This window comes from Cnephaeus nilssonii (assembly GCF_951640355.1).
Source record: "Cnephaeus nilssonii genome assembly, chromosome: 14".
Lineage (NCBI taxonomy): Eukaryota > Metazoa > Chordata > Mammalia > Chiroptera > Vespertilionidae > Cnephaeus > Cnephaeus nilssonii.
Window position 1 is genome coordinate 29,292,366 of NC_137085.1, and position 27,919 is coordinate 29,320,284.

At 44.5% G+C, this 27,919-nt stretch overlaps 2 protein-coding genes across 2 annotated transcripts in view; both read right to left on the minus strand.

The window, feature by feature from the left end:
• Nucleotides 1-8,533, minus strand: part of LOC307111153 (phospholipid-transporting ATPase FetA-like) — a gene marked incomplete at its 5' end in the record, with an annotated part of 62,366 nt that extends 53,833 nt beyond the window's left edge. The window contains one exon of the mRNA XM_079790829.1: nt 8,460-8,533. Within this exon, the coding sequence (XP_079646955.1) occupies nt 8,460-8,533 (74 nt within the window). The remainder of the gene's footprint in view (nt 1-8,459) is intronic.
• Nucleotides 8,534-8,669: 136 nt separating this feature from the next.
• Nucleotides 8,670-27,919, minus strand: part of UNC13B (unc-13 homolog B) — a 147,240-nt gene continuing 127,990 nt past the window's right edge. Inside the window, exons 21-39 of the mRNA XM_079789685.1 lie at nt 25,373-25,441; nt 23,901-23,990; nt 23,446-23,574; nt 22,102-22,229; nt 21,376-21,461; nt 19,810-19,936; nt 19,465-19,561; nt 19,100-19,243; nt 18,718-18,795; nt 18,108-18,185; nt 17,782-17,870; nt 17,389-17,541; nt 17,156-17,279; nt 16,993-17,049; nt 16,653-16,733; nt 15,600-15,747; nt 12,935-13,027; nt 12,595-12,754; nt 8,670-12,435 (exon numbers count right to left, since the gene is read on the minus strand). Of these exons, the coding sequence (XP_079645811.1) occupies nt 12,150-12,435; nt 12,595-12,754; nt 12,935-13,027; nt 15,600-15,747; nt 16,653-16,733; nt 16,993-17,049; nt 17,156-17,279; nt 17,389-17,541; nt 17,782-17,870; nt 18,108-18,185; nt 18,718-18,795; nt 19,100-19,243; nt 19,465-19,561; nt 19,810-19,936; nt 21,376-21,461; nt 22,102-22,229; nt 23,446-23,574; nt 23,901-23,990; nt 25,373-25,441 (2,217 nt within the window). The 3' untranslated portion in view covers nt 8,670-12,149. The remainder of the gene's footprint in view (nt 12,436-12,594; nt 12,755-12,934; nt 13,028-15,599; nt 15,748-16,652; nt 16,734-16,992; nt 17,050-17,155; nt 17,280-17,388; nt 17,542-17,781; nt 17,871-18,107; nt 18,186-18,717; nt 18,796-19,099; nt 19,244-19,464; nt 19,562-19,809; nt 19,937-21,375; nt 21,462-22,101; nt 22,230-23,445; nt 23,575-23,900; nt 23,991-25,372; nt 25,442-27,919) is intronic.

Here is a 27,919-nt window from a genome sequence, read left to right on the forward strand (position 1 = left end):
ATGCCCTCAATTCGTGTACAAACTTCGTGGAAAGACAGAGACAATTAGAATACTGTATTACCTGGCTTATCCCTTGGACTAGCAAAAGCTGAAAACTTCCCTCAATTGGCCTTGATGACCAAGATCAATTCTTTCCAAATTCAGTCTGTAGCTTCTAGTTTCTTCATGACTATGGCTACTGAACCTAAGAGATTTGTATATAATTACTGCATCTCTAAGCAAGGCCATGTAGTTGAAAAATTCTTGATGGTGGTAGAGAAGAGAGAATGATGTAATTTCAGTGAGGTTCATTTCATACTCTCCAAAGCCAAGGATATGACTCAGCATAAGACTGGGAGATTCCAAAACAAAGAACTGGATGGGTAAGAAAGGGTGTTTACAGAAATAATTATTTCCTTTTCACAGTTTAGAATGTATATTATTGAAGATGACTACTGTACACCAAAAGGGAAAATAATATGCAGGAAATAATATTTGTATCTATAATTCAGAATGGTGAAGGTCACAGATGGATAAGAATGTTCCAAGACAACTTTTTCATGAATAATTAATTCATCAGACATTGCAAAATGTTGCATCCAGATTTTATTATATAAAAGTTAAAGACAGAACCAGGAACCCCGGTTTTATTTATAGACTGAAAAAATTGGCCAGGAAGTCTAGCACAGCTGTTTTCAAACTTTAGAATGCGTCAGAATCACCTGACAGGCTGGGTTCCAACCCCAGAGTTTCTCATTCTTGTGGTGGGGTTCAACAGTTTACATTTCTTACAAATTCAGGTGATGCTGATGCTGTTGGTTCTAGTCTCATACTTTGAGAACTGCTGCTTTATCCACAAGATACACACACATTCGTTGACAACTTAGCTAACTCTATCATTGACCTTGTAATGATACCCCACCAACCTAATGGCCAATTAAGACTAAGTAAGAAAAAAGGTATGACTAGTAAACTAAGGAGATAATTTATTTAAGAGTACAAATGAATGAATCTGTGAAATATGTGTTGGGCAGAGGCAACCAAGTGAGGTAAAACTAACAAGTAGGAAATACCATTGCCCTTCAAAAGCCTTTACCTATTTTGAGGCAGACATGAATTTTATTTCTTATACTCAAGATAACACCCATTGAACCTCTTCAATATTATCCAGGGTTCCATCCTCATTCTTTTTTCTTTTTGTTTCCTCACTGGTCATTTTTTCTGAGTTTTGTTAATCACCCCCATGATTTCAATTTATATATATATATAATCAGTGGTGGCCCCAGGTTAAGAGCTCCCTATCTGCATGCTAATGATTTAAAAATCCATACCTTGAGCCTAACATTTTATCCTGGGTTTCAATACTACATATCCAAATGTCTACTTAACATCTATATTTGGATGTCACATAAATGCCTCAAAATCTACACGTACTGATGAGTGACTACTTAATGGGGCTAGGGTGACGAAAGCATTCTGGAACTAGGTAGTGATGGTTGCACAAGACTGTGAATATACTTAATGTCACTGAACTGTACACTTTAAAATGGTAAAATGGCAAAGTTTACTTAATGTGTATTTTACCACAATAAAAAAAAATTACATTTACAAAACTGAAATCACCATCTCTTTTCCCACCTGTCATATACCCAAAATCTGTGCTTTTATATTTCTGGTCTTTAATATCAGTTACTAATCCTATGATTTACCTATGTGCCCAAGCCAGAAATCTGAGAGTTATCTTTGACAATGCTCTTTCACTCTCCCACTTATAATGAATCATGAAATTCTGTACATTCTCCTTCATTAATAGAGAGTTATCTTGGAATAGTCATCTACTTCCCTCTATCCCTAAAGTTTCTCCCTAAGTTCAGGCTACCATCTTTAGCCTTGTCTCATTTTGCACCTTTTCACCCTCCATTGCAACACCACTTCAAATAACTTCATTATTACCTAGCCAGAGTGATCTCTCTAAAATACTGTCTTTTTGTTACTCTTTTTGCTTAAAAATCTACCACTGCCTTCAGGAGAAAAATCTAAATTCCACTTCATAATCTGGCTTTTGCTTACTTTACTAGTCTTTCATTTTTCCATTTTTTTTTAATTTCAAGAAAAACTATTTTAAATATAATAATGTTACATGCAATAAACCTTAATATTTCAAGAATAAAAGGATTTTAAGTATAATAATACTGCCAAAACTATACTTAGTATTATATCACAAAAGTTATAGGAAATATTAAAAATCTGCAAATAACAGAATTACTTCTATTATATTCTAGTATATTTCCCCCGCCCCCCCCCCCCCGATCTATTTTTGTTCATCAGTTTATGTTGTTCATTATATTCCACAAATGAGTGAGATCATATAACATTTATCTTTCTCTGACTGGGTTATTTTGCTTAGCATGATGCTTTTAAAGTCTATTTTGTCAAATATGAGTATTGCTACTCCAGCTTTTTTTTTTCCTTTTCCATTTGCATGGAAAAATTTTCCTATCCTTTCACTTTCCATCCTGTGTGTGTCTTTTGTTTTGAGGTGGGCCTCTTGTAGATATCATATAGTTGGGTCATGCTTTGTATCCATTCAGCTACCCTACACCTTTTGATTGGAGCATTTAATCCATTTACATTTAGGGTTATTATTGAGAGGTACTTATTTATAGCCATTTTAATTCTGTATGGCTAGGTCTCTCTCTCTGTTTCTTCTTCTCAGCAATCCCTTACAGCAATCCCTTAGCATTTCTTGTAATGCTGACTGGGTGGTGGTGAACTCTTTTAGCCTTTGTGTGTGTGTGTGTGTGTGTCTTGGAATCTATTTGACTGTCTATTTTGAATGATAGTCTTGCTGGATATAGTAATCTTGGTCTCAGATCCTTGCTTTCCATTACCTGGAGTGCTTCATGCCATTCCCTTCTGGCCTGTAGAGTTTCTGATGAGAAATCAGGTGTCAGCCTTATGGGAACTCCTTTGTAGGTAAGTTTTCTTTTCTCTTGCTGCCTTTAAGATTCTCTGTCTTTAATTTTTGGCATTTTAATTATGATGTGTCTGGGTGTGGGTCTGTTTGGGTTCTTCTTGTTTGGGGTTCTCTGTGCCTCTTGAACTTGTGCGACTTTTTCCTTTACCAGGTTAGGGAAGTTTTCTACCATTATTTCTTCAAACACCTTCTCTATTCCTTTCTCCCTTTCTGCCTCTTCTGACACACCTACTATTCTAATATTGTTACATTTCATATTGTCCCACAACTCCCTTAAGCTGTCCTCCTGTTTTTTGTTTTTTTTCTTTTTAGTTCTCTAACTGAATGATATTTTCAACTCTTGTCTTCTAATTCATTGATTTGATCCTCAGCTTCCCCTAATCTGCTGAGTATTCCTTCCAATATGTTCTTTATTTGTGTTATGTCATTCTTTATCTCAGACTATTCTTTTTTCCTAGTTACTATATCTTTTTTCATACTGTTGAGCATTTTTAACATCATTACTGTGAACTCTGTTTCAGATAAATTTCTTATCTCTGCTTCATTTATCTCTTCTTCTGGAGAATTCACTGGTTCTTTCGTTTGGGGGTTGTTTCCTCATTTTGGTTGTCTGTTTGGGTTTGTGACTATGTTTTAGGTAGATTCTCTATACTTCTCCATCTCTAGTGCAGGACAGTGTTAAAGGCTGTTTCTGACTAATTGGATCAGGCAAAGACTCCAAGCCTCCAGAGACTGCCTCTGTTTACAGACTAATAGGATTCCGACTTGAATGGCCCCCAGGCAATCTTCCTCAGGTGTGGTGAGAATTCTTTTTCAATAGGGTGGGGCAGTTGCTTCTGCCTGGAGGGTAATTGTTACTTTTAATCTCTTAAGTGGCCTCAGGACAAGGTGTTTTCCAATAGGGTGTGTCCACTGTCTTCTCCACAGGCAAGGCAGATGTCTATGTGGGAAAGATGTCCTCCACTGTGTAAGGCAGGGATGGGCAACCTTTTGAGCTTGGTGTGTCAAACTTCGCCAAAAAACTGAGCATAACTCGGGTAGTGTGTCATTTTGAGGAAAAAACATTATTTCGCAAATGTTTCATCCTCAGGAGCAGCAAATGTTTCATCCTCGGCATGCAGCCGCCTCAGCGGCCGCGTGTCATCAGAAATGGCTACGCGTGACGCGTGTCATAAGTTCGCCATCACTGGTGTAAGGGAATAACTCATCCCAGGAAACTTGGGGTGTCTGCCTTCTGAGCTCTATCCCCCGAGTCCCCAGTCCTGGGTTCTGCTCTCACAGCTCTAGTCCACTTCACCCTTCCTCTGCCAGAGCACAAGATGGGTGGCTCCACAGGGAATTTTTGTGCATTGGCCCTTTAAAAGGGTGCCCGAACTTTCAACTGCCACTCCCTGGCAGACAGCACCCCACTGCTTTTCACAGCTAGATGTTATGTGAGTACCTCCTCAGTTTGGTGCTCTCTGCTGGGGAGCCCAGCTTCGGGATTAGATCCCAGAGTTCTCAGTGGCACCCTATTCCCCCCGCCCCCAGCTCAGATATCTCTCCGGGACTTCAGTTGCCATCTATGGGTGCTTGGCCAGCCCTTTCGCGCCTCCGTCCCTCCTACAAGTCTCTATGTGGTCTCCACCTTCGGTCCTTGGGTATCAGGGTTCTGTCCTGTGAATTTTCCATTGAGTAGTCAGGAAGCCATTCCGTATTTCAATTTTAATTCCAGCTACATCCTGGTAGCATGTCCGTGCCTACTTTACTAGTCTTATTGCTCACCATCCTCCTGCTCAAAGCCAACTGTCCAGTAAATATAAACTACCTGTAATTTCCAGCATACCACCAACTATTTATTTATTTATTCCAAGTGCACATACTACTCCAAATGCTAGAACTCCATTTTCCTCTGTTTAGACCTGGTTAAGTGCTATTGGGTAATATTAAGCTTACATTGTCTTCTTCAGATGCCTTTTAAGAATGAATCAGGTGTCCTTACTATGAGCTCCCATGGTACAATCTATGTTCACTCCTATCTTAACATTTACATCTGAAATGGAAATTGTCTGTCTCCTTCATAAGATCACATTGTCTTCAAGGGTAGGGACTATATATCAATGCATCTCCAGTGCCTAACATGTGGTATGTTCTAAATAAATATTTTTGAATAAACAAACAAGTGATAACCTAGTGAATGATAGGAACCCTGATGTCAGATGTCACACTATCCTGAAGAACTTTCCAATGACTTCCTACCTTACTTCTGTTAAAAGACAGTCATTACAATGGGCCAGAGGGACCTACATGTTGTGACTTTACCTCCTACTATTCTAACTTCATTAACTCAGTTCCAGCTACACTTTGAGACCTTGACTGGAAAATATATTTCAGCCAAGGAGTCATTTAGGCATGTTCAGAAAGGAAGAAAGGGACTAAAATATATTGAGCCTCTAATATGTATCAGGCCCTGTGCTGGGCACCTTCATATCTCATATCAGAATCCTCACAATCACCTTGGGACAAAGGCTTTACTATCCTCACTTCACAGCTAAGGAGACTAAGTCTTAGAGAGGGAAAAGTGCAATGGTGGTGACTTTTCCTTCCCTTGACTTCGTGTTTGCTGTCTCCTCCTGCTTAACTCCCTTGGTGCTGTTCTGGGAAGCTGACCTCTATGAACTATAACACCCAGACTACCTTGCCCCTGGGCTTCTGTTGGGTTTTACCAATGGGAAGTACTAGCTGAAGACTGGAGGACAGGAAGAAAGGTTAGGGCATTTGTTTTTCGGCTTCATCTCTGCTTTGTTAAATTCTTACAGTGACTGCTTAGCACTAATGACCTTAGCTCTTGCTAGGCTCTGGGTAACAACACTCTCTCCTCTTTCCCTTCAGGCTGAGGAGTGCTACTGATTTGCCACTGTTGTGTTCCACCATTCCATTCTAGTTATTTTAATAATAACTATACCTCTGTAGATAGCCCTTTGGTTAAACTCTCTTCAGTTAAACATATTTGAATGCAATCCTTTTTCTGCAAGGATTCTGCCTTATACACTAGGACAACAATGAATGGCATGTCCTTCTCCTTTGCACTTCAAATAATTCAATTTCCAGTATCTACAATAGAATCTCCTTCCTTTCCTCTAATCCCGTGGTCGGCAAACTGCGGCTCATGAGCCACATGCAGCTCTTTGGCCCCTTGAGTGTGGCTCTTCCACAAAATACCACAACCTGGGCGAGTCTATTTTGAAGAAGTGGCGTTAGAAGAAGTTTAAGTTTAAAAAAATGTGGCTCTCAAAAGAAATTTCAATCGTTGTACTGTTGATATTTGGCTCTGTTGACGAATGAGTTTGCCGACCCCTGGTCTAATCCAAAGCTTCCCATCCATCTGGGTCTACCCGGTCTCCCAGGAAATCTTTTTATATGCTCCATTACCTACAGAGAAATCCTGTTGTAACCACTATTGTGCTGAAGCTAGTGTGACATTAGCACTCTGTTGTCCTTGAAGTTCTATGACTGTTCAGTTTTGTTAGTCTGATCATCCCAGCAGTACAATAACTCCTTATAGGTAAGGAACTTTAGCAATTAGAATCTCTAAAGAAATACATTTTATCTGGAATGAACCTTAGAGTTTACCTTGCATAACCTCTTTATTTTACAGATGGGGAAGTTCAGTCTCACACAGGGAAAGAGTCTCTCACAGCTATATTAGTGGCAGGCTTAAATCCATAATCTAGATTCTTCCTACTACTTTACCATGCTATTATACTGCACTGGGTACTTAGTAGACTCTCAATATGCTGATGACTCACTCCTAAATTTATACAGGGTTTTTTGTTTTGTTCAATGCTAGGCTCCATGCCTAGATGAGCACCTGGAACACAGGATGTACTCAGCAAAATATTCGTTGATTTTGAACCTGGAAGCAGCAAGACAAATACCTTGAAAGTTAATCAGCACCCAGAATGTCATTAATAATAATAATAATGCCTTATACACTTACAGAAAACGTAGTTTTCAAAGTGCTTTCACATTTAATGAGCCCATTTGATCCCTCTGAGGTAAACATGGCAGGAATTATTGCTCTGTTTAATAGATGCACAAAACAGCCTCTGAGAAATTAAAGATCAAGGATCCCTGACTATTATGTAGCAGAGCTGAGATCAGTATTCACAGTATTATGCCATCTCCATTATTCCATGTTGTTTCTTCAGCTTTACCATTCTGCTTCTGGGTATGGCAGATTCATTCAGGGTGGGTCATACACTTACGCTCAAAGAAATGATTTTTGCTTCTTTAAAAATCCACTGTGCAAGGTCCTGTTCTACTTCTGATTAGAGACAACCTGCAGAACACTCCCACTCTTGACATTATGAGACCTGTTATTTCCCTCAGAGAAGAGGGTTACCATCTGTGTGTTTTGGCACAGAGACAGCACCATTGAGACATCACTTTCAGAATAGACCAGAGCCAGGCCCCTTTTATAACCAAGTATTCAAAAAGAAACAATACCTTGCCCTGATCTCATCAGAGAGGAGTTAACACAGTGGATTTCTTCAAGATCAAATGCACCAGGGAACAACCTACAGCTATTTTGGTTGAATTCTCTTATTTAAAAACCAACGACTTTAGTCCAGATTTCACCTTGGGTTTTAGCTACTAGGATGGTCTCTGGTCCTAATCAGAGCATTACAGAAACCAAAAGACAACCTAAACACAAATCCAACCTCTTTGTATGTCAGTTTCTACCAAGGGCTCAAAGTATCGATTCAGAAATTAAGTCCTACATCAGGGATCACAAACGCAAATGCCTACAGTAACAGGCAAATAATTGTAAAACTTAGTACAAATCAGAAAACAAGGAGTAATGTTGCCTAATGAACTGCAGTAAACTAACTTACCAGTTGCTTCTCAGCTCCAACTACCTGTCACTTTGTGAGAAGGTGAGCTAAGAGTTAACAGATCCTTCAATTTTTCAGAAAGCTAAAAACCTGCATTTTAAAACGTGTTATCTGTTTTTAAAAAGTTAGCTACTGAGTCAAATCTGCAAGCCTATTAACCACGAGTAGCCAGAGTTTGACTTTTCCTATAAAGTAGGTCCCCTGCCCTATGAGAAAGAAATTACAACAAATGTGCCACTTTCAGGTCAAATATGGTATAAGATTTATGCCTTCTCAGAGAATTTGGATAGTGCTGGAGAAGTAGATTAAACTCCCTGAGTTAATAATGTGCCTCTTAGCTGGGGACCGGCTCTGTGAGGTAACTGGGTAAATGGGTGCCCTGTGGGAGGTATATGTGGGATAAAGATCCCCTTTGCTAGGTATCTGGACAGATACATTTCCCCTAGTGTCTGGAAAACACAAAGATTCCAGTATAGGGAAGGGAAGTAACCTCGAGGAGTACTGGGAGAACAATTTACAATAAAGTCCGGGGATGGACCTGGACCGGTACTGGAAAGTACACAGAGGGTTTCGGATGTCAGGTAGTACAGGGATAGAGTCTTCAATGTTGGAAAGGAGGCTATAACCTCTTCTCCAGAGCCACCTTCGGGCTCCTTCTGCTCACCGTCGCCACGCAGACGTCCATTCCAGCGACGCCCATCTTAACGCACCTTCCCGCGCAGGCGCGCTGTGGAGCCCCAAGGTCCCGCCTCCGACCACGCCCCTTCCCCACAAGCCCGCCTCCGACCACGCCCCCTCCCTCACTGGCTTTCCGAAGGAGTCCTGCAGGCCTGGCTTTGAAGTACCTAGGCATCCTCTCTGTCCTGGCAGATGGGGAAGGGAGATGAAATACTCAGACCCTGCCTTGGGATAGATTCAGGCTGATGGGGAGCAGGCAGACCGATTATAACAATGTAGAGTACTGTGGGGAGGGTGTCCAGGATTGACTGGGTCCTAAAGGAAGTCAGGATGTCAGAACCCAGAAGGCAGTGGAAAAGGCTGCGGATATTCCAGTAAGGGGATAGGAGTGCAGTGTGTGTATGGCGGGGGCTGAGCGGCGGGGCAGGCGGGGAGAGCATGGGGAAGCCTCCCCGCCTTCCCCACTGCAAAGGAAGTGCTTTAGAATAGCCGCAGGACGGTGAGGGGTGCCTGCCCTTGTCCTGAAGGGTCTTGGAATTTCAGCCTAAAGACTACGATAGGTAACTACTGAATAGCTTTAACAGGAAAGAGACCAAAGTGTGTGAAGAGGGCAGGGGCAGAATGGAGGCAGATGATTAGATCATCTAGTAGTGGCTTGTAATCCAGATAAGAACTACAAGCCACTACTCCACTTGTGGTATTGTGTGTGTGTGTGGTTTTTTATTTTCCTTTTTAAATATATTTTTATTGATTTCAGAGAGGAAGGGAGAGGGAGATAGAAACATCAATGAGAGAGAATCATTGATCGGCTGTCTCCTGCATGCCCCCTACTGGGGACTGAGCCCACAACCTGAGCATGTACCCTGACCAGGAATTGAACTGTGACCTCCTGGTTCATAGGTCGATGTTCAACCACTGAGCCATGCCAGCTGGGCCACTTGTGGTATTGTAACTGAGGTGAGACAATGAATTCAAAAGGTAAGTTTGAGATGTTTCATCTTGAAGGGTGTTTGCTGGTTTCTTTCTGAAAGAGCTGCATTTAATACCAGTCTTTGCAGGTGACACTCATCATGATGACCGCTATTCAAATTGATCATCATTGGGCCTGGTGGCGACGAATAATACAGAAAGGATATTCAAGTAAAATCTGCCGACGTCTTATGATTATTTCTAGTATTACGTTTCTCATCGTTCATAACCTGATGGCCATTTATGACAGATACTAGGAGTCACAAGATGTCACCACAATCCAACTAGAATTACCAAGGTGTCTCATTAACAAGGATCAAATTGATGCCTCACAAAGGAGAAACGGACAGACACCAAGTCAGGTTGATCTTAAATTAAACCTGGACACCTTTGGGCTTTTGGGCCTTTTTAAAGTCTCTTGAGCATTTTTAAATAGAAGTAAATTTGGGCTTCACAAAACAAAACAAAACAAAACAAAACAAAAACCCAAAAGGTAAGCTTGAGGCAAAAATGATAGGCAACTGGTTTGGGAAAGGAAGAAGTTTAAAAATGACTGGGCAACTGAATTGTAAGGATTTATTTAGCAAGCAACTGGAAATAAAAAACTGGGAGGCTCTAGTTAGCTCCCTTCTCAGAGAATTTGGGTAGTGCTGGAAAAGTAGACATAACTCCCTGAGTTAATGTGCCTTAGTTGGGGGCCTGCTCTATGAGGTAAATGGATAAATGGGTGCCCTTTGGGTGCCACCCTGTTACGTGGTGACAGGGCAAGTTGAGAGTAGGTGAACACTTTCTCTGGTTCCCAGGCCAGGAGGCCTCACTTTTACCTTGTTTCTTCCCTGTTGGGAGTAGACTTTATCCTTGAATTTCCCTGCATGAAAGGCCACTGTGCACTCCTAGGCCTACACCTCTGTCCTGCACAGGCAGCCTCAACCCTCCCCAACCTCTGGAGACACGTCTCTCCCCAGGAGGCCCCTGCCTTGTTCTTATGGCCCAGGCTGTGTCTGTCCTAGAAGAAAAGCCTTGTGATCCTAGAACAGGAAAGACAGAGCATGGATTAGTTTTCACACATGCCATCTCCTATTTTCTGGAACTTTTGCAGGAAGCGTATGCCCTGGGTCTCATGCTTTTGTTAACTGGACTGTTTGGTCTCAGGTTAAGGCCAAGATGCTAGCACATTGGCTGCTTTACTGCTTGGTGCTTATCCACCACTTGCAGGGGCAGGGGTGAATGAGAGGTAGGTTTGGGGAGGGGGTGGGAAGAGCAGCAAAGTCCACTGGTCCAACATATGCCATTATATAGGACAGTCATTTCTACAACTTTCCACATTTTAGCAGAATTACAAGACCCCAAAGGCTGCTATAAGATAATTTATTACAGACTAGCCAATAATCTCCTGTAACAATGGCACATACAATAATTAACAACAGCAAATATGCTTAGTTTCTTGTTAAATGTAATGACCAGTACAGCTGTGGACAATGCAGAGTCCTCAGAAAGTCCAGGAAGGAAGTCCAGGAAGCTGCTACCAAGGATATTAAAGGACCGTGTCATTTCTCTGAGCAAAGGCCTGGAAAGTCCACATGACCCCTTGCAAGAGTTTGTCTCTAACTTCCCAGGGAATGTTGAGGCCCTCCTCCACCCAGGCTGTACAGAGGGATCATAGGCCAAGTTTCTTCCAGAGGGCTGAACACCTATAAAGGGGACACAGCTGACCTAATGAAAAGAGTGAAGTCAAAGGCTAGGTTCTTTCTACAAGCGGGGGGACAACCAGAAGGCAGTGGCCATAAGTGAGGAGAACTCCTTCTAGACTAATTTCCCAAAATTTTTGGCTTTGTTCGGGGCCTTCCCAAGAAGGAAATATAGTCCCCTCTCCTGGGTCCTTCAACTAGTCCTCGGATGCATACACACAAAAACAGCCTCTCATGTCCTGAAGCATCACTTCCCTTCCTACAGGAGTGAGGTAGAGGGACTCCTGGGAAAGTAGCCTCTGGTACTTGGGTTCCAAAGAATATTCTGCTCAAGGCTCTGAAGCACCATATGAACCTGCTTCTGCTCACGACAGATATAAACTGGGTAAGGGATTAACAGAGCTCATTTCTAGAGGTATCTTGTTCAGTTTCAAAGCCTCTTTCTCACTGGACGCACACAAAACCAGTGGATTCTGCTCAAGGGACAGTGTGAATTCTATTCTGTGTGCTCTAGCCCTGCTACACTTCAATCCAGACTACAGGGCTCAGTGATACCTATAGGCTCAACTGACTACTTAGCTGGCCAGGCACAAGCTCCTGGCCCTCTAAACTTGTTCTTCTAATGATTGGTACATAGGGGTCCAACTGGATAAGGTGCAGTATGGAGAGGGGTAGACATGGGGTGTCGAGTGGAGGTGTGTCTACCAAGAATGGGTGACACTCTCAGAAATGTCTGTCCCTCTCTCTTTATGGAAAAATCTCCCTATGCAGTAACCCCCTAGCACCACAGACCTACTGGTCAGGGATTCATGACCCTTTCTGTGAAAAGCCAAACTCCCATCACCCCAAAATTTTCCTTAAATTTGTTTAACTGAAGAAGTCAGCCTCTTCACTAGGAGGACCTAAGCTGGCTACATAGTAACTCCCACGGCCCTGATTTGTGGAACTGGTGCCATCTGGTTGGCACAGGAGCTCAGGTGCTCAGCTCCCCTCCTCCATGGAACGAGACTCCGATTTGAGCTTCACAAACTCTCGAGCCACTTCGTCATTGCTCCTCTGAGACAGAATCCGGAGGATGGTCATGCCTGTCTCATCCATGTGGATCTTCCGGCCCAAGGGGCACCAGCAGGCACAGCTGCCCTTGGCTGCCACATCCCTCAGAGGCATCACAGCCAGCCCTAGAACACGATCCTCTCGGGCAAAGCAGTAATCCTTCACACATATTTGCAATTCATAGGCTTCTGGCCCCTCTTCATTTCCCAGGAGGCTGTGATCACAGGGTAAGGTAGGAGGCCAGAAATGAGGGGATCTTCAACTTGAATTCATCCCAGCTGCCATTCAGCCCATCCCTCCTCTTCCCTCTCAAGTCTTACCTCCCAGTTCACCCCCATCCCACAGTCCTGCAAATCCCCATCCCATAACTTACAAGTGAAATGTCTCATTGTACTTGGGGGCCCAGTTGTTGCTTTTTGACTTGGTTGTGAACTTCCTCTTCTTATCACTTTGATGTGGGCCAACCATGGTCACTTCCACAAAGGGTCGGAACATCCCCGCTGTCTGCCACCTGAGGTCATTAGCAGCCACCACTGTCCAAACAAGGGGAACTTGTGAGGGATTACACCAAGTGTTCCCAGTTCTTGAGCCCCAGGTGGCACTCCCCGTAGAAGAGGGCTAAGCTGGAGGGCTGGGTTAAACAGGCTCTGCTTTTGACTGATGAGGTCACTGAGCAAGAAATGGTGTGAGACCCGTAAGTCCATGCCACTCACCTTTCACTGTGACCTTGTGCTCTCCAGTTCCAGGATGTGTAAACAAGTCCACCTGAATAGAGACTTCTCCAACAGGATCATCCACCCCAGACCCTGAGGGACAGATGGACACATCATCCTCCACTGAAGAAGATTTTAGGCCTAATTGTTCCAGATAAAACAGGAGTTAGGAGGCCACAACCCTATACCCTAAAGTGAGAAGCAGTCACCCACAATAGCCATGGGGAAGTAAGCATGGGAGAAGTGAATAAAAGGGGATAAAGAATGAGGCTGTGTATTAAAGTACAAGTTAGGCTGACAAGATATTAGGCAAAACGTCTTTTAAAAATGCACCAGGAATCTCTCAGGTTCCTCAAACCTCTCCTATCTCCTAGGCTGCAGATGTTGGAGAAGGAGAGTGCTGCCACCCTGTGTCTTTAGAAACTATGTCCATCCCATGGTCTTAATGGAACAAAAGCAGTAACCTCCCACCTATCCCTGGATTCCTGGAGGCCCCTGCTTGGGAGGCTGCTCTGCTCAGAAAGACATTATCCTACTCACATTTGGACCTCTCCACAAATAGCTTCCCAATATCAATGTCTGGCCAATTAGCAGGTTCCCCTTAGCAGAGGCCTCACTTTATTTTGGAAAAAAACACAAAAAACACAGCAGTACCCTGCACCCAGCTAAAACTTCTTTGTCCTAAGGTGGAGGGTAAGGATAATTCTGAGGACAGAACTATTGCTAACCCCATCTCAGACTGTATGAATACAATGCCCATCTCAGACTTGGGATAGAGCTTCTGAACTTTGACACCTAGTTCCTCCACTCCAAAAATAAGCAGCTCATGTTAGTTCACAGGTGACAGTGTTAGGCAATGTTAGGGTCATATCTGCATGGTTTATAACATACCCTTTTCCGGCCGAATGTCCTCATTAGCAGTAAACCTAATACCTTTCCCATCATGCACTGAGTGAGGACAGGAAAGTCAAGAGGTAGTAGCAGCAGTAGGACAGAGAAAGAAGAATCAGTTAGTGGTCTAAGGAGTTAACAGCCATTCAGAGCAGCTCTACACATATTCTGAGGGAGCATAGAGATGGGGCAGGGTGGAGAGAAGTAACAAAGCTGGGGTCAGTGCCTGAATACTCCAAATCAGACTTCATGGGTCAAAGATCAATCAAATCATATGAGAGTGAAGGTATCTAAGCCCAGTGGGGCACGAAAAAGAAAGGCTGTAGGCTCTAATTTCCTAGGCTCTTAAGTAATAAAGCAATGGGTAGAAAAATATACATATAAACTCAGATCCTCCCTGCAGTCCTCACTCCTACTCTTACCTCATATCTGTCTATTCCAGCTTCTGCTCATCTTTATATTTAGCTTAAAGCTCAAAGTTGTTGGTGTGTTGTTTTTTTTAAAGCCTTTCTGGATTAACTCAGAACCTTCCTAATGTTATGGACTTTTACATGTACTCAGCTCTGTAAAGGTTTTCTCTGTCCCCTTAAGCAAGGCTCATAACTTCTTTTGCTTCCTCTTCCTCCCACCCTAGACTTAAAATAAGAACAGATGTGGCCGAAACCGGTTTGGCTCAGTGGATAGAGCGTCGGCCTGCGACTGAAGGGTCCCAGGTTCGATTCCGGTCAAGGGCATGTACCTTGGTTGCGAGCACATCCCCAGTGGGGGTTGTGCAAGAGGCAGCTGATCGATGTTTCTCTCTCATCGATGTTTCTAACTCTCTATCCCTCTCTCTTCCTCTCTGTAAAAAATCAATAAAATATATTTAAAAAAAAAAAAAAAGAACAGATGTGAAAAATGTAGTACTGCAGGTCTTGTGTATCTTTTCACCTTCCATCAAGTCCAGTCTAACTGCTTAGATTCCTCTTCCCCTTCAGGTCAGCTTTACACTCCCAATCCATAGCTCAGTAAGGCCCAAGCCTTCCCCATCCCTCCTCCACCAGCTTCACTGCCCCAGGAAGCATGCCCACGTTTCCCTGGAACCAACAATAATAAATGCACCTGAAGGTCCTTCCTGGGAGGGCCCTTCTCCAAGGTCAGGGTCAGAATTTAGCCATGTTTATGCAGATGTGTTTTGTTATGGATAGGCCTGACTGGAGGCAGGGAGAGGTTCTGAAGGACTGGAAGTCACTGGGAGAAAACCAGCCCTCTGGGTCCCCTGTGCATTAGCATCACCCATGAGGCTGGAGCTCAGCTATGTATGTGATGTGCACCATTTCTTCAACTCTCCTATGGTTTGCCTCTCTTCTTCTTGTCCATGCTGGAGAATCTGGAAAGTCTTTTGCTTTCTATGCCCAGGACAACTTCCAACAAAGGTTCCCAAAGCAATGAGTCCTCATGAATGTCTCAATCACTCATTTGCTAGGCTTCCTCACAGATTTTTCCCTACCAAACAAGGTATACTACTTGAGCTCAATAAACATGCACTGGACAGGCAATGTCTGGGGAAAAAAATCTCAGGCACATTTTCCAGGTTCCTGTGATTCTCCTGTCTGGTATTGAGTATGGGGTGGGGGTAAGTATTAGGGTTCTTCAAGAAATCCTGGGGTCTGAGTTTGAAGGGGTCTATGAAGAAGTACCTCTTAGAGAGGTCTAAGAGCTAGAGGACCCTAACTCCATCGGGGCAGAGATAGATCAGGAAAGGGAGGCAGTGACCCAAAGCCCTTAGTCTTACCCTGGGCAGTCTGTGAACGCACAAAGGTTTTGATGAGTGTATCTGTAGTCTGTGTGTACAGAGATAGGGCATAGCGGAGGGACTGCAGATCTGGGCTCTTCTCCAGGAAGGTTTTCTTCAGTCCATTGCCTCCTGCATGAAAGTATTGCTGAAAGACAAAAGAGTACTTGCTACTGCCTCATGCCCTTATAGAGAGGCAGTTCCCCAACACTGTCCTCAGAGAAATGACATCTGAGGTTCAACAAAGATGTCAGAAGAGGATGGTGAGAACAATAAGTCAATCAGTAAACAACAAGATCAGGCGTCACATCTCTCAGGTGAAGAGGATTATTTGGGTCTCTGGTAGGAGGGGGAGGGGATGGCCATGTTACTAGATTTTGGTTTTGAAGGACGGATCTATCTGGACAAGCAAAGATATGAGACAGAAGCATTTCAGGCAGAGAGTAGACAGAAGTGCTCTTTTATCCCCTCTGAATTCTTAGAGAACTTTATACCTATGACCTACCTCTCCCAAGTGCCCTGAATCACAGTTCTCATATACCTGCCTTATAACCATTACAACCACCTTGAGGCTAGGAACCATATTCTTTCCGTAACATTCACAGTACACAGTGTCTGGTGCATGTTGCCTAATTGAATAAAGAAGTGGGTAGTAGAAAAAAAATCTGTTGAAAACCCAAATGACTTTATATGTAAGTGAAAGAGGGGACTATCAGCCAGATCTGGGGTATTAGGATCTGGAAGATTAATTCCCAGTGGAAAATATTCAGGAATGGCAATGAAGAGCTAAGTAAATTGAATGTGTGCAGTTCAGAACCCAGGAATAAGTAAGTATTCTAGGTCCATGGTGAGTCACCCTAGACCACACAGGAGGTGCCTTTTTGGTTGCTCCCAAGTAGGAATACAGACATAGCAGAGAAAGAAACAGACATAAAAACCACCCTCTCTGATGTGGGTGACAGGAGCCTGAGGGTCACCTAGTCTGGCAGAGTGAAATGCCAGGGCCAAGAGGGTGTGGTAGTAAAACTGTCTGGAGGCAGGGGAGGTCTCCACCTTGATGGTGTCCAGGGCGAGGTCAAGGACAGCACACTGCTTCGGAGTGAGACTCCGTGTTTCCTCTCGCACCATGTGGTCCTGGAACCACAGAGAAAGCAACAGCATCAGGTCAGCTTGGGGCTGTCATGAAAATCTTGCCCTTACCTGCCAACCCACAGCTACATGGCACTCTCCTTTCCCTCCTCTTCAGTCTCCAAAGCTTAAAATTCCTTCCTTCCTTCCAGGCAACCTCCTACTCCTCCCACCAGCCTCAGAAGGACTCCACACATCTAGGGCAGCAGTCACCAATGCTTTGGACCTCACGGACCACCAGTTGGCAACTGCTGATCTAGAGTACCTTGAGTTTGGAAAGATGGCTCAGCTCCTTGGCAGCAGTGAAGATCAGCTGAGTGCCCTGGGCAGAGAGGGAATCAGTCAAAAGCAGAAGTCCAAACTCAATCAGGAAGCATGGAGCGAGGCAAGGGAGACCGCAGAAGGAATTTGAAGGGAAGTGTCCTTACCGTGTGGTCAGTGAGTGGGGGCAGAACAATCATCCTTTCCATTGTGTTCAATACTACCCGCCAGAGCTCCTTCAGTACACGCTTCAGGACCGTCTTCTCACACACAGTGGCAAACAGGGTGAGGCTGCAGGCCCAGGCAACAGGTAAGGCTGAGTGGGTGAGTGAGGACCCCCCTCCCCAAGAGGCTCCTCTGCCTGCTTGTCAGGGAGGACAGTCCTGAATACTGTACTCACTTGCTATCCAGAAAGTCCATGAGAGGTCGGAGTACGCTATCTGCATCCTGAGCCACTGAGGCCCTGGCGTTGGGGGATGCATTCCCTGGGCCCCGCACCTGGCCCAGGATGTCGGCCATTTGTTTAATGCACTCATCAATCCGCACCTGGAAACTACACATGTGCCCATAGTGCAACCCTCTCCTTCCCAAACACACTCCTGTCCCTGGAGTAGCACCAGCTATTCGATCCTACTCCAGAACACTCATGGTACAGCTCCAATAGGGGGAGCCAACAGGAAGAGAGGGAAGATCCACACACCTGCAGCTGGATGGATGGGTGTGGGGCAGGGGCTTTGAGATTCATCAGGAACCACATCTGGCTCTGAGGACCATGTGTTTTGGGGCCACTGACCTGTTTCCAAACACCATGCTGAGCTCATCCAGAACTGTATTCAGTTTCACCTGCAGCTCCTTCAGACTGTCTGCAGCTTCAGGATCCAACTGTATCCACAGGAGGTGGGCTTGGCTTGGTTCAATTACCCTTGTCTCCCATCCTGTATCCCCACTCCTCCCTCCTTGGGCCTTTACCCCAATGCCTACTAAAATCTCTCAGCCCAAGCCAGCCTAGACCCCAAGCTGAACTCCTGGCCTACACCCAGTCAAGAAAGGGTAGAGTTCTGTGGTCAGAAAGCTAAGGAACAAAGGGAAAGTACAGCAACCCCAAACCCTAAGACCTACCTCCTTGCCTCCCATGGCCTCAAACATTTTCTCCAGCTGGACCCTCAGTTGCTGCATGTTGTTCATCAGGATGCAGGGCTTTGGGGACAGATGGAGCTGCTAAGTCTTGGCTTCTTTTAGCACAGGACTCATCAGCCTCGGTATCCCTTTCTCACACTACTCCAAAAGCCACAGGGAAATTACGACAGGTTTTACATGTGTCTCTCCCTAAGCACTGAGATCTGGAACCAATTCAGACAATTCTCCATGAATGAAGACAATTCTCCAGGATAGAAGCAAATGTTTCTGTTTTTAAGCTGGGGGGTGGGCCCCAGGTGTTCATAGTGTTATCCTTTAAAACTCTTAGAATTATCTCAACTTTTCTTTTTTTACTATTAAAAAAGAGACTAAGCAAAAGTCTAGCTTAGTAGAGGCTAAAGAACCAAATGGAAGCTCAGATGAACTCCCAGTCAAGTTCTTATTCTGTGGCACAATCAATATCAAGCGAAGCCCTGCTGGGAATCAGAAGTCAGGAGCATCACCCCACCCTCAGTTCTAAGAATAGCTTCAAAAGGAAGGATTCAAGTGGCTTCCATTCCCTTCTTCAAGGGTCCCAGGGCCGGATCCTCACCATTTTCTCTTTTGTGCAGTAAGCTGGGAAGTTCTTTGATAAGATGTCTGCATACTGCATCAGCACCTTCCCGATGGTCTGAGAAAAGAAAAAAGGAAAGGAGAAGGAAACCTTAGCTCTCCCCACAAGGATCTTGCCTGAGAGGTCATACCTCTCATCCTAGAACAAAACAACATAGAGGTAAAGTAGAATCTCACAGAAAGGACAAAGCTCCCTCTCAACCCCAGAACAGCACTGAGACAAACCCATCTGTCCACCGTGGACACGAACAAAGGATAATGGGGTAACCCAGGTTTCACCTCAAGGCCACCACAAGCTCAGGCCTGTGACTAGGCTGTGAGTGGTGGTAGGATGGGGAAGGGGAAGGGAGGGTCATGGTCACCTTAGCAAATCTCCTCATGTAGTGGGCAAGGATGTTGGGGTCTGGGCATTCCAGCTTTCGGATGATCTCAAAGCTCTGGTTGAGCTGTGTGAAGACGTCCACCACAGAGCAGGAAAAGAGTGCGTGCTCTGATGTCTGCTGGAACTAAGGAAGGCCACATACAGGGTCAGCATCTTCAGCCACTACTTTTCTCCAAGTTCACAGGGTTCAAAAGGGTTCTTCCCAGTCGGGGTGGCTTAGTGGCCCTCAACCACCCTCCTAATGGGCTCTTCAGGGCAGGAACAGCCCATCTAACTAAAGCCCAGGAACATTTGCTGACAGCCAATTGCTGGCCTCACCCTGTGCAGCCCAAGCCCCTGACTTACCCCATCCTTCTTATCTCGTTCCAGGGCCCCATGTAGGAATTCCAGGGATACATCCTCATTCTCATCCAGCCATTGTAAGACAAACTGCTCAAACCACCTGCATCCAGGAAAGAGAACTGGGGGCTGGAGCTAGTTGTTGGCATATGCCATATGCCTGACAGCTCCCCCAGACTGGGATCTTCTGGAAAGTAGGACATGTTTGACACTTTCCTCTTTCTATAGCAGTGCCCAGAACAGGTCTCAAGACTGGCTTACTGAACCAAATTGAGGATACTGGCCCCACCCCCACGCTAAGCCAGAGGGTCCCTCTTCCCTTCCCTCCATAGTGCCCACTTGATGACTCACGCTGGGTACTCAGGTACCTGCCCCTGGAGGGCAGGCAGATCCCGTACATATTCATTGTGGAGCCACTTCACCTTGAAGTGTAGGTTCATGTAGTCAGCACTCTTACACAGCCGGTCTTTCTCATGCTCTAGTGATAGGGAAGAAAGCTGGGTCAGTCCTGGCAGTAGAGGCCATGAGTTTTCTCAAAGGCAGCTGATCCAGTGAGGCAGCTCCTCCCAACCACCTCCTCATAGCCATGTTCCCTCTACCAGTGAGTGCTCTGTTCTCTAAGAGGCTGGCCTAAATCTTTTGTAAGAGACTAAGCCAGACTCCCAGATAAGGCCTATAGTCTTCCTGCTCTGGCTTTTGGAAGTGCCAAGTGAGGTACTGGCCTCTGGTAAAGAAGATGAGAAAGGGATATGGGAGCTAATGCTGATTGGTGGGGAGACTACCCAGAACTGGAGAGGGATGCTAGTTTTCTAGGGCTTTTCTAATCCTAGAAGCTTAAATGCAGGCTTAAAAATGTAGAGATGAGCCCTAGCCAGTTTGGCTCACTGGATAGAGTGTCGGCCTGTGGACCAAAGGGTTCTGGGTTTGATTCTGGTCAAGGGCATGAACCTTAGTTGTAGGCTCCTCCCCAGCCCGGAATCTGGTCAGGGCACGTGCAGGAGGCAAACAATCAATGTGTTTCTCTCACACCGATATTTCTCTCTGTCTTTCCCTCTCTCTTCCACTCTTTCTAAAAAAGTCAATGGAAAAACATCCTCGGGTGAGGGAAAAAAAATGCAGAGATGAGCAGTTGTACATGACATGAATGGGTCAATGACAATACAGAGACAGGGAAAACCAAAGTGGACCCAAGCTGACAGAAACTGCATTGAGCAGCCATGGTGCAACAGAATCTTGATACAAACCGAAGGGCCCAAGAGCAAAGCTGAGACCCTGAAAAATGAACTCTCAAAGAAGTTTGCAAATAAGAATAGTCAGTTTGGAAACCATGGATACACAGAAAATGGGATGCTCATTGTGGACTTGAAAGGGTCCATAATTTCCAGCTGAATCTCCAAAGCCTACTGGAAAATCTAGAACAAAGAGCTCTCATAGCTTGCCCAGAGTCTGGAGCACTGGCCGTAATCACAGGTTCTCGTCATCTATCCCCTTTATAGAAGAGCTTTCAAGGAAAGCCAGGCCAGGCAGTCCCCAGTGTGAGAAACGAATTCTATTTATGTATTTAAGGGTCTATGATTCGTTAACATTGTAAAGATAAATTTCATACGACTCTTCTCCAGGAAGTGGGCCACTTGTGAACACCCAGATGGGAGGAGCTGATTCCTGGGCTGGGAAAGTCTTAGGCAGGCACTTGTTCTCAAGCTGAAGGAACGAACCTATAGCCATTTACATTATTTGTTTAGCTGAAGCTTTGTCCACCCAAGACCTCCTGAGGCCTATTACTCACTATGTATGGAATCCCTCTATTTCTCACTGTACCATTCACCCTGAACTTGCAGTTGCTGGGAGAGGAAAGAGAAAGCAAACCAGGTGCTTGGACAAGGGGCCTGCAGCCCACTGCCTTGGGCACACCCTTACCCTCCAGTGCGTATTTCATGTCTTGGGCAAAAAGTTGCCACATCACTTCTGCGCTGACTTTTCCCACATTCAGCTCCTGAGGAAACCTGGATGATGGAAGAACCCTCAGTCAGAAAACAAGGCAAGAACCATTTGATTTGATTGATTCCAAGGCTAATGTGCCCAGTTCTTAGAGGTCATTGAAGAGACAAGAAGCCTAGGAAACATGGGTAGACTCACTCTGGAAAAAGGGGGTTCAGGGTCAGTGCTAGGGCAAGTGGGGGCAGAGAATTCCCTCAGGCAAAGTGGGCCCAGGGAAAGGATGCCCAAAAGGCAGGGAAGTAAGGCCCAGAGGAGAGGTGGAAGCTGGAAGGTAGGCCCAAGCTAAATAAGCTGGAGGAGGAAGGGTAAAGAGGTGGGCTATAAGAGGAAGGGTAAAGAGGTGGGCCTCTTTATTCACAGCAGACAGACACATACACACATGGTCTCTGGATCCCCTGGGACTCCCATTCCCAGAGGACTCTCACTCCAGGGAGGGTGGTGCAGTCTGGGCAGGGCCCCCCATTAGGTTTCCACACCTGTCTCCAGAAACAGCTACCCAGACAGATACAAGGGACAGAGGGACAGACGGACGGACAGGAGGAAGAGGTGGCACTGCAAACATACAGAGATAGGAAAGAAAGAGGCTGTTAGACAGATGGACAAACCAACCACCAACCAGACAGGGCCAAGTGGGGTGATACTCACTGGTTCAGAACAAGTGTGTAAGAATTCTTGTCTTCCTCTATGATTGACACAATGAGTGTGATAAGTTTGGGCCAGAAATCCAGGTTCCGAATGCTGGGTCCTTGTTCCTCGGCAGGTAGTTCCTGCTTCTTGTTCCAGAAGAGATAGTTACAGAGTCAGAGTAGAATGTGAAGAGTGTCTCTAATCTTCCTCTTTCTTTCTGCTCTCCAAGCTCCTTCCTCTAGAATCAAGTGCCCTTCCTAGAGTCTGTCTTCCGCAGGACTGCCCGATATTGGGAGGTCCTTGGACACAAAGAGTTCATCCCTGTCCCCACTTCCTCAGAAGCTATAGGTATTGTGACTCCTTGACCAAAGTAAGCAGCCCCTCCAGTCTTACTAAGTAGGTCTAGTTGCATGTGACCCACACTAGCAGCCCTCCTCTGAAACCCATCCCCCACATACATGCACATCTCAGCTCTGAGAAGCTACTTCAAGTTTTGCAGGAGCTACTGAACAGACCTAGCATGCAGGTTGGCCTAACTGCCAATGGGTTAGGACTTCCCTTAACCCCTGGAATGTCCTTATGAGGAAGAACTGCATTGAGGAAGCTACTTGCCTAGCTGAGTAAGAAAAGGCCTTGGGAAGCCAAGAATACCCAATGGGGAAAAGATAGTCTCCTTAATAAATGGTGTTGGGAAAACTGGATATTCACATGCAAAAGAATAAAACTGGATCCCTATCTTATACCACTCACAAAAATTAACTCGAAATTAGAAACAAAATACTATTGAAGAGATCGAGAAAAATATACAAAGTCACCAGGTACTAAGTTAGGATGCCAGCATAAAATAGGCGAAATAGGGCAGCCTTTCAGAGGACGTGGCCAGCTGTGATATTCAGCTGATCAATATATCTCAGAAGACCATGCAGTGCAGAGAGAAGTGGCCAAAGGAAAAGTTAAATTTCTATTAGCCAGTAGCTCAGAGAGACAGCTATAGATCTTAAAGGAAGGAGACTGAAACACAGAGGGATCCATATAAGTCAGAATAAAATTAATCTTGGGGGAGAAAAAAAAAGACTCTGGGATGGACTGCAAAATCACCCTCTGAAACTGCTCAAATTTTACTCATTTTCTTAAACTAAAACTTTCTGTTCCCACTGTTGTTCAACTCAGTTATGTCACACCTGGTCCCTGTCCATCCACAAATGTCTCACATGGTCTAAATGGTTCAAATCCTACAAAACTCACTCACCCTCAAGAACATTGGACTTTGTCCTGAGCTCCCTTCCACCATGACTACAGCAAAGGAAAGCTAGGCTCCAAGAGCCACTGACAGCTGGTCCCACCTGATCCTAAACCTCTTACCAGCTGATATTGGTGGCTGTATAAGTCATGGCAGTTGTTGAAGATATACTCATATGTGGAGTTCAAACAGGCCTTCACACAATCCTTTACCACCTGGCTGGCTCTTGGAGGGCTCTGCAGTTCTTGCACCTGCCAATTAAGAAAAGAAATATGGCCCAGGGTTCTGCTCACCTGGGTGGGATCTTCTCCTAGAACTATCTCTAAACTAGTCCAGATTCCTTCATTCCTCCATGGGTTCCTGTACCTTGCCCTGGATTTAAATTGCCAAGATATCTGATGGGGAGAACTGCCAAGCCCTTCCTTATTGATCCATTGTGTTCATCAAAGTAACCCAGGGAACAAATGTATGGAAATGTGGGCTTAGAGGAGATGATTCTTGTAGCCTCACACTGTGCCAAATGATTCTTATTTTCTATACCCCTGTGGCCAAGTCCCCAGACCAATTCATCTCTTACCTTCATCCTGAAGAAAGTGATGCTGGTCAGCAAATCCACTGTGGACTTTAAGTCTTGAAGCCGCTCAGGACTCCCAGCAGGGAAATTATTCTATTGTAAATCAAGCAAATGCAAGAAAGGAACAGAGAAAGATGAAAGCCTTCCCTTCCAGAAGTAATGAAATAAAAAAACTTCCCTAACTGCTACACACTGGAATTTTTCCTAGTTGAGATGGACAAAAAAGCTGTAATATTGAGATAGACAGGCCTTTGCCAAAAGCAAGGGCTAATAATCCCCAGCCCAGAAAGCAATGTTTCCTCCCCGCAAACCCTACTTCCCATGCAATGTGTGCATTTGCACAAATAAACACACACACAAACACACACACACTTACATACACACATTTTTCTTGGGTGAAGATTCTTACACCCAAATAGTGAGTTCTTCAAAAGTTACAATCTAACTGTATATCCTGGAATATAAGTGTAGCCACACTCCAGACCAAGACCTATACTTCCTGTACAGTGGGCTCCAGCTATTCCTCTGTTCTGGAGCCAGCAGATGGCAGAGCTCTGAGCAGAACTGCTTTTGGAATGAGTTCCTTAGGACGTTCCGGCCATGCTTCACTTCATTCCCTTTGACATGAGTTTTAGGAAGAAGCTGCCAATGACAGCTGAAGGGATATGTTGAGCCACTCCCCATATTAAAAACCACTTATTTAAACCTTCAAATAGCTACTTATATGCCAACTATAAGATATACAGTCAACTCTCCATTATTCATGCAAATAGAGGGCACTAGGAGTACAGATCATTAAAACCTCATTTCTTTTTTTTTTTTTTTACTTTGAGATTATTTTTATACTTACTTTTTAATGTGGATATATTGCCTGTCCTGGAAATTCACAGCACTTTAAAGCAAGTAATGAATTCATTCTAAGATGATTTAACTTAGGAAGAATTGAAAACCTGCCCCTTTCCCTGTCCTGCCCGTTCCAGGTACCTACCCTCCTACTATATCTATTTCCTCCCTCCATCCTAGGAATGAGATGACTTCTGCTACAAATTACTTGCCCAAGCCAAGCTGCTCTCTCTCTTCCCTTAGCTGGATTCTCCCCTGAAAAATGAGGAGAATATGGAATAATGCAAGAAGGAAACATAATTATCTAATTTTTAAAGGGGCATTTCCAGGAGAGATTATCCTCAGGAGACTCCCTAATGAGAATATCATCAGACAATTTGGTAGAGTTAAGTGAGTGGGGTTGGAAAGTCAACTGTCTCTAAAAAGCAGCCACACATACTGCTATTACACACTGCGGGGTCCTTGGAGTTTGCAGAACCACAGGTGTCGGTGGCATGGGCCATGCACATGGATGTGATGATGCAGAGCAATTTTCCTTGCCTTCAATCTTTACAGCCAAGATTGGCGTACAGTCTCTCTAGACTGAGCTAATATTATCTCTTACCCAGCCCCACAGCCATGTCTTCACTCACCCTGTATGTAGAGAGGTCAATTCTCAGGGAGTTGTGGAGCTGGTCCAGTAGTTTCACAAATCTCTCTTTCTGACAGTGAGAAACAAAAAAAGGAAAAGAGAAATAATCTGTTTCTGAGCCGCTAAAACTATAAAGAAACTGAACCACCTCTGGGTGAGGAGGAGACATTGGGTTGGGGACACATCACATCCCATCTCTCCTCATGAGGAGAATAACAACATGTAAGGGAGAAATAAAATTGATGGTCTCTGTTCCATCTCTTAGCAGCTCTGTTTCAAACTGGGCTATCTTTTCACACTGGCAAGGGGAAAGGCAGTCCCTGGGAGGGAAAACTGCTCTTTCTATACACGAGTCAATGGGAGATGACCAGAGAGTGCACCTCCATCCATTTGAAATGCTACCTCATCTTAGTCACATAAAGGGAAACTCCAAACATTCTCCAACTTGTTCCTTAGTCTGTGGTCTCCTGACTTATCTTGGGGTAGCTCAGATGAGTTAGTCACAGCCCAGCAGTAATGATGGGAGAGAGAAAGAGTAATGTATTTGGAAGGTGATCAGGTAGTCTTGAGTGGATTTCTCTTTAAACTACATCTACATCATTTCCCTCAGTTTATATAATATATACTAATTTAATAGTTGATTTTTATAGGAAAGGTATAATTTTTTTTATTTAATATATTTTATTGATTTTTTACAGAGAGGAAGGGAGAGGGATAGAGAGTTAGAAACATCGATAAGAGACACACATCGATCAGCTGCCTCCTGCACACCCCCTACTGGGGATGTGCCCGCAACCAAGGTACATGCCCTTGACCGGAATCGAACCCGGGACCTTTCAGTCCGCAGGCCGACGCTCTATCCACTGAGCCAAGCCGGTTAGGGCAGGAAAGGTGTAATTAAATGTGGATTTAAATGCCTATAGTCTGTGTGGCATAGCACTCCTAAAATGCATAGATTAATTATATTATACTAGAGGCCCAATGCACGAATTCGTGAACATTGAAAGGAAATTAATTAGAAGAAATATTTTAATATGGCTATTTGCCCTTTCTCCATAATAGAAGTGTCAACCAAATTCACGATTGACAATGATAGATCAAAACACACATAAGCGATTGGCACCAGCGAGAGCTTTATATATTTATAGGTAAACTTGCTTAATTAGACCTGCTTTATGATTTAGCTAAACTTTTTCCAGCCCATTGAAGCACCTCAACTTCTCTGTCAGGTAATTGTCAGCAACACAGCAGTAAATATCAATGCAAAGCAGATTATTATTGTAGATCACACAGGGAGAACAAAGGGTAAAACATTTAACTGCAGCAGTGTTTGACTATATTCTGCGCAGTGAGAAAACCTGAAGTCATTTTCAAGGTCCACCATTTCTTACTTCTTTTCAATCAGTTCAAGTTTCTAAGCTTTCTAAATCTCCATTTTCTGGCTAATGAAAAGAAAACAGGATTCCACCAAGTCTCCTATCTATCTACTCCAGGACTTGAGGATCAAATGAGATGAGGCATGGGAAAACGCTTCACAGACATTTGGTTAAAGTGTAAAATGTTTGCACTTGGCTGTAAAGCAAGACGTGTTCCTGGGCTGAAGAAACTCCAAGGAGGCTAGTTGCTAGGGAGAGAAAGCCGGGCGTTGCTACGTGATGTCATTACCCAGCGCCCACAGCCACCATTTCGGGCTGGGCTGGGCTGGGCTATGGGCCGCATTTTGCACTATGGGGTTTTGGCAGCGTTGGCTGGGATTTGGTGGGCTGTTGCTCCGGGGTGGTGGTGGGGCCTGTGTCCCACTTGGGGGAAGCCCAGTGTTGCTTTGTCGGCACCAGGTCCACGGTGCCGTTTCTTTATAAATGGCCAGTGCGCATCACAGCAGCTCCTGTGTTGAGCGTCTGCCCCCTGGTGGTCAGTGCACATCATAGCAACCGGTCGGAGGGACACTTGGCATATTAGCCTTTTATATGTATAGATACCTTTGGATATTAAGTCAACATATAATGGAATATAACAGAATGAAACAAAGGCTTAATCAATGATATTAATTCATCTATAGAAAGATTCTCTTTAATAACAAGAAAAAGTTGTTAGGTCCATAAACAGACCTAGTGGATTTGGGGGTATCAGTGATTTTATGCCTAAAGAGGTCATTTTTGTGGTGGGTCAAAGATATTTCATCTAGTTTATATTGAAGTTATGTCAGGTGACATTCTGAGTAAAGATTCAACTTCTCAAGTACCCTAACATAGGAAAGGGCCCACCCTGAATAGAAAAATAACAGTCCAGATACTAGAAAAGTGATAGGCTGAGTATTCACTGATATCCTTGCTTAGGCAACAGTCTCATATGAATTTAAGTGGTATGAATCTGTCAGAGAGAGACTGAGTAATATTAAGAAAGATCCATTTGTGGACCTGTAGGACTAACAAACATGGTGATTCAGCCACGCTCTTGGCCTAGAGAGGTTCTACCTGAGCCCAGGTGTGCCCCCAAACCATAGTGATGCTATTTTTCTCTCATTTATCTGTGTCTGAGGAGAGTCCAT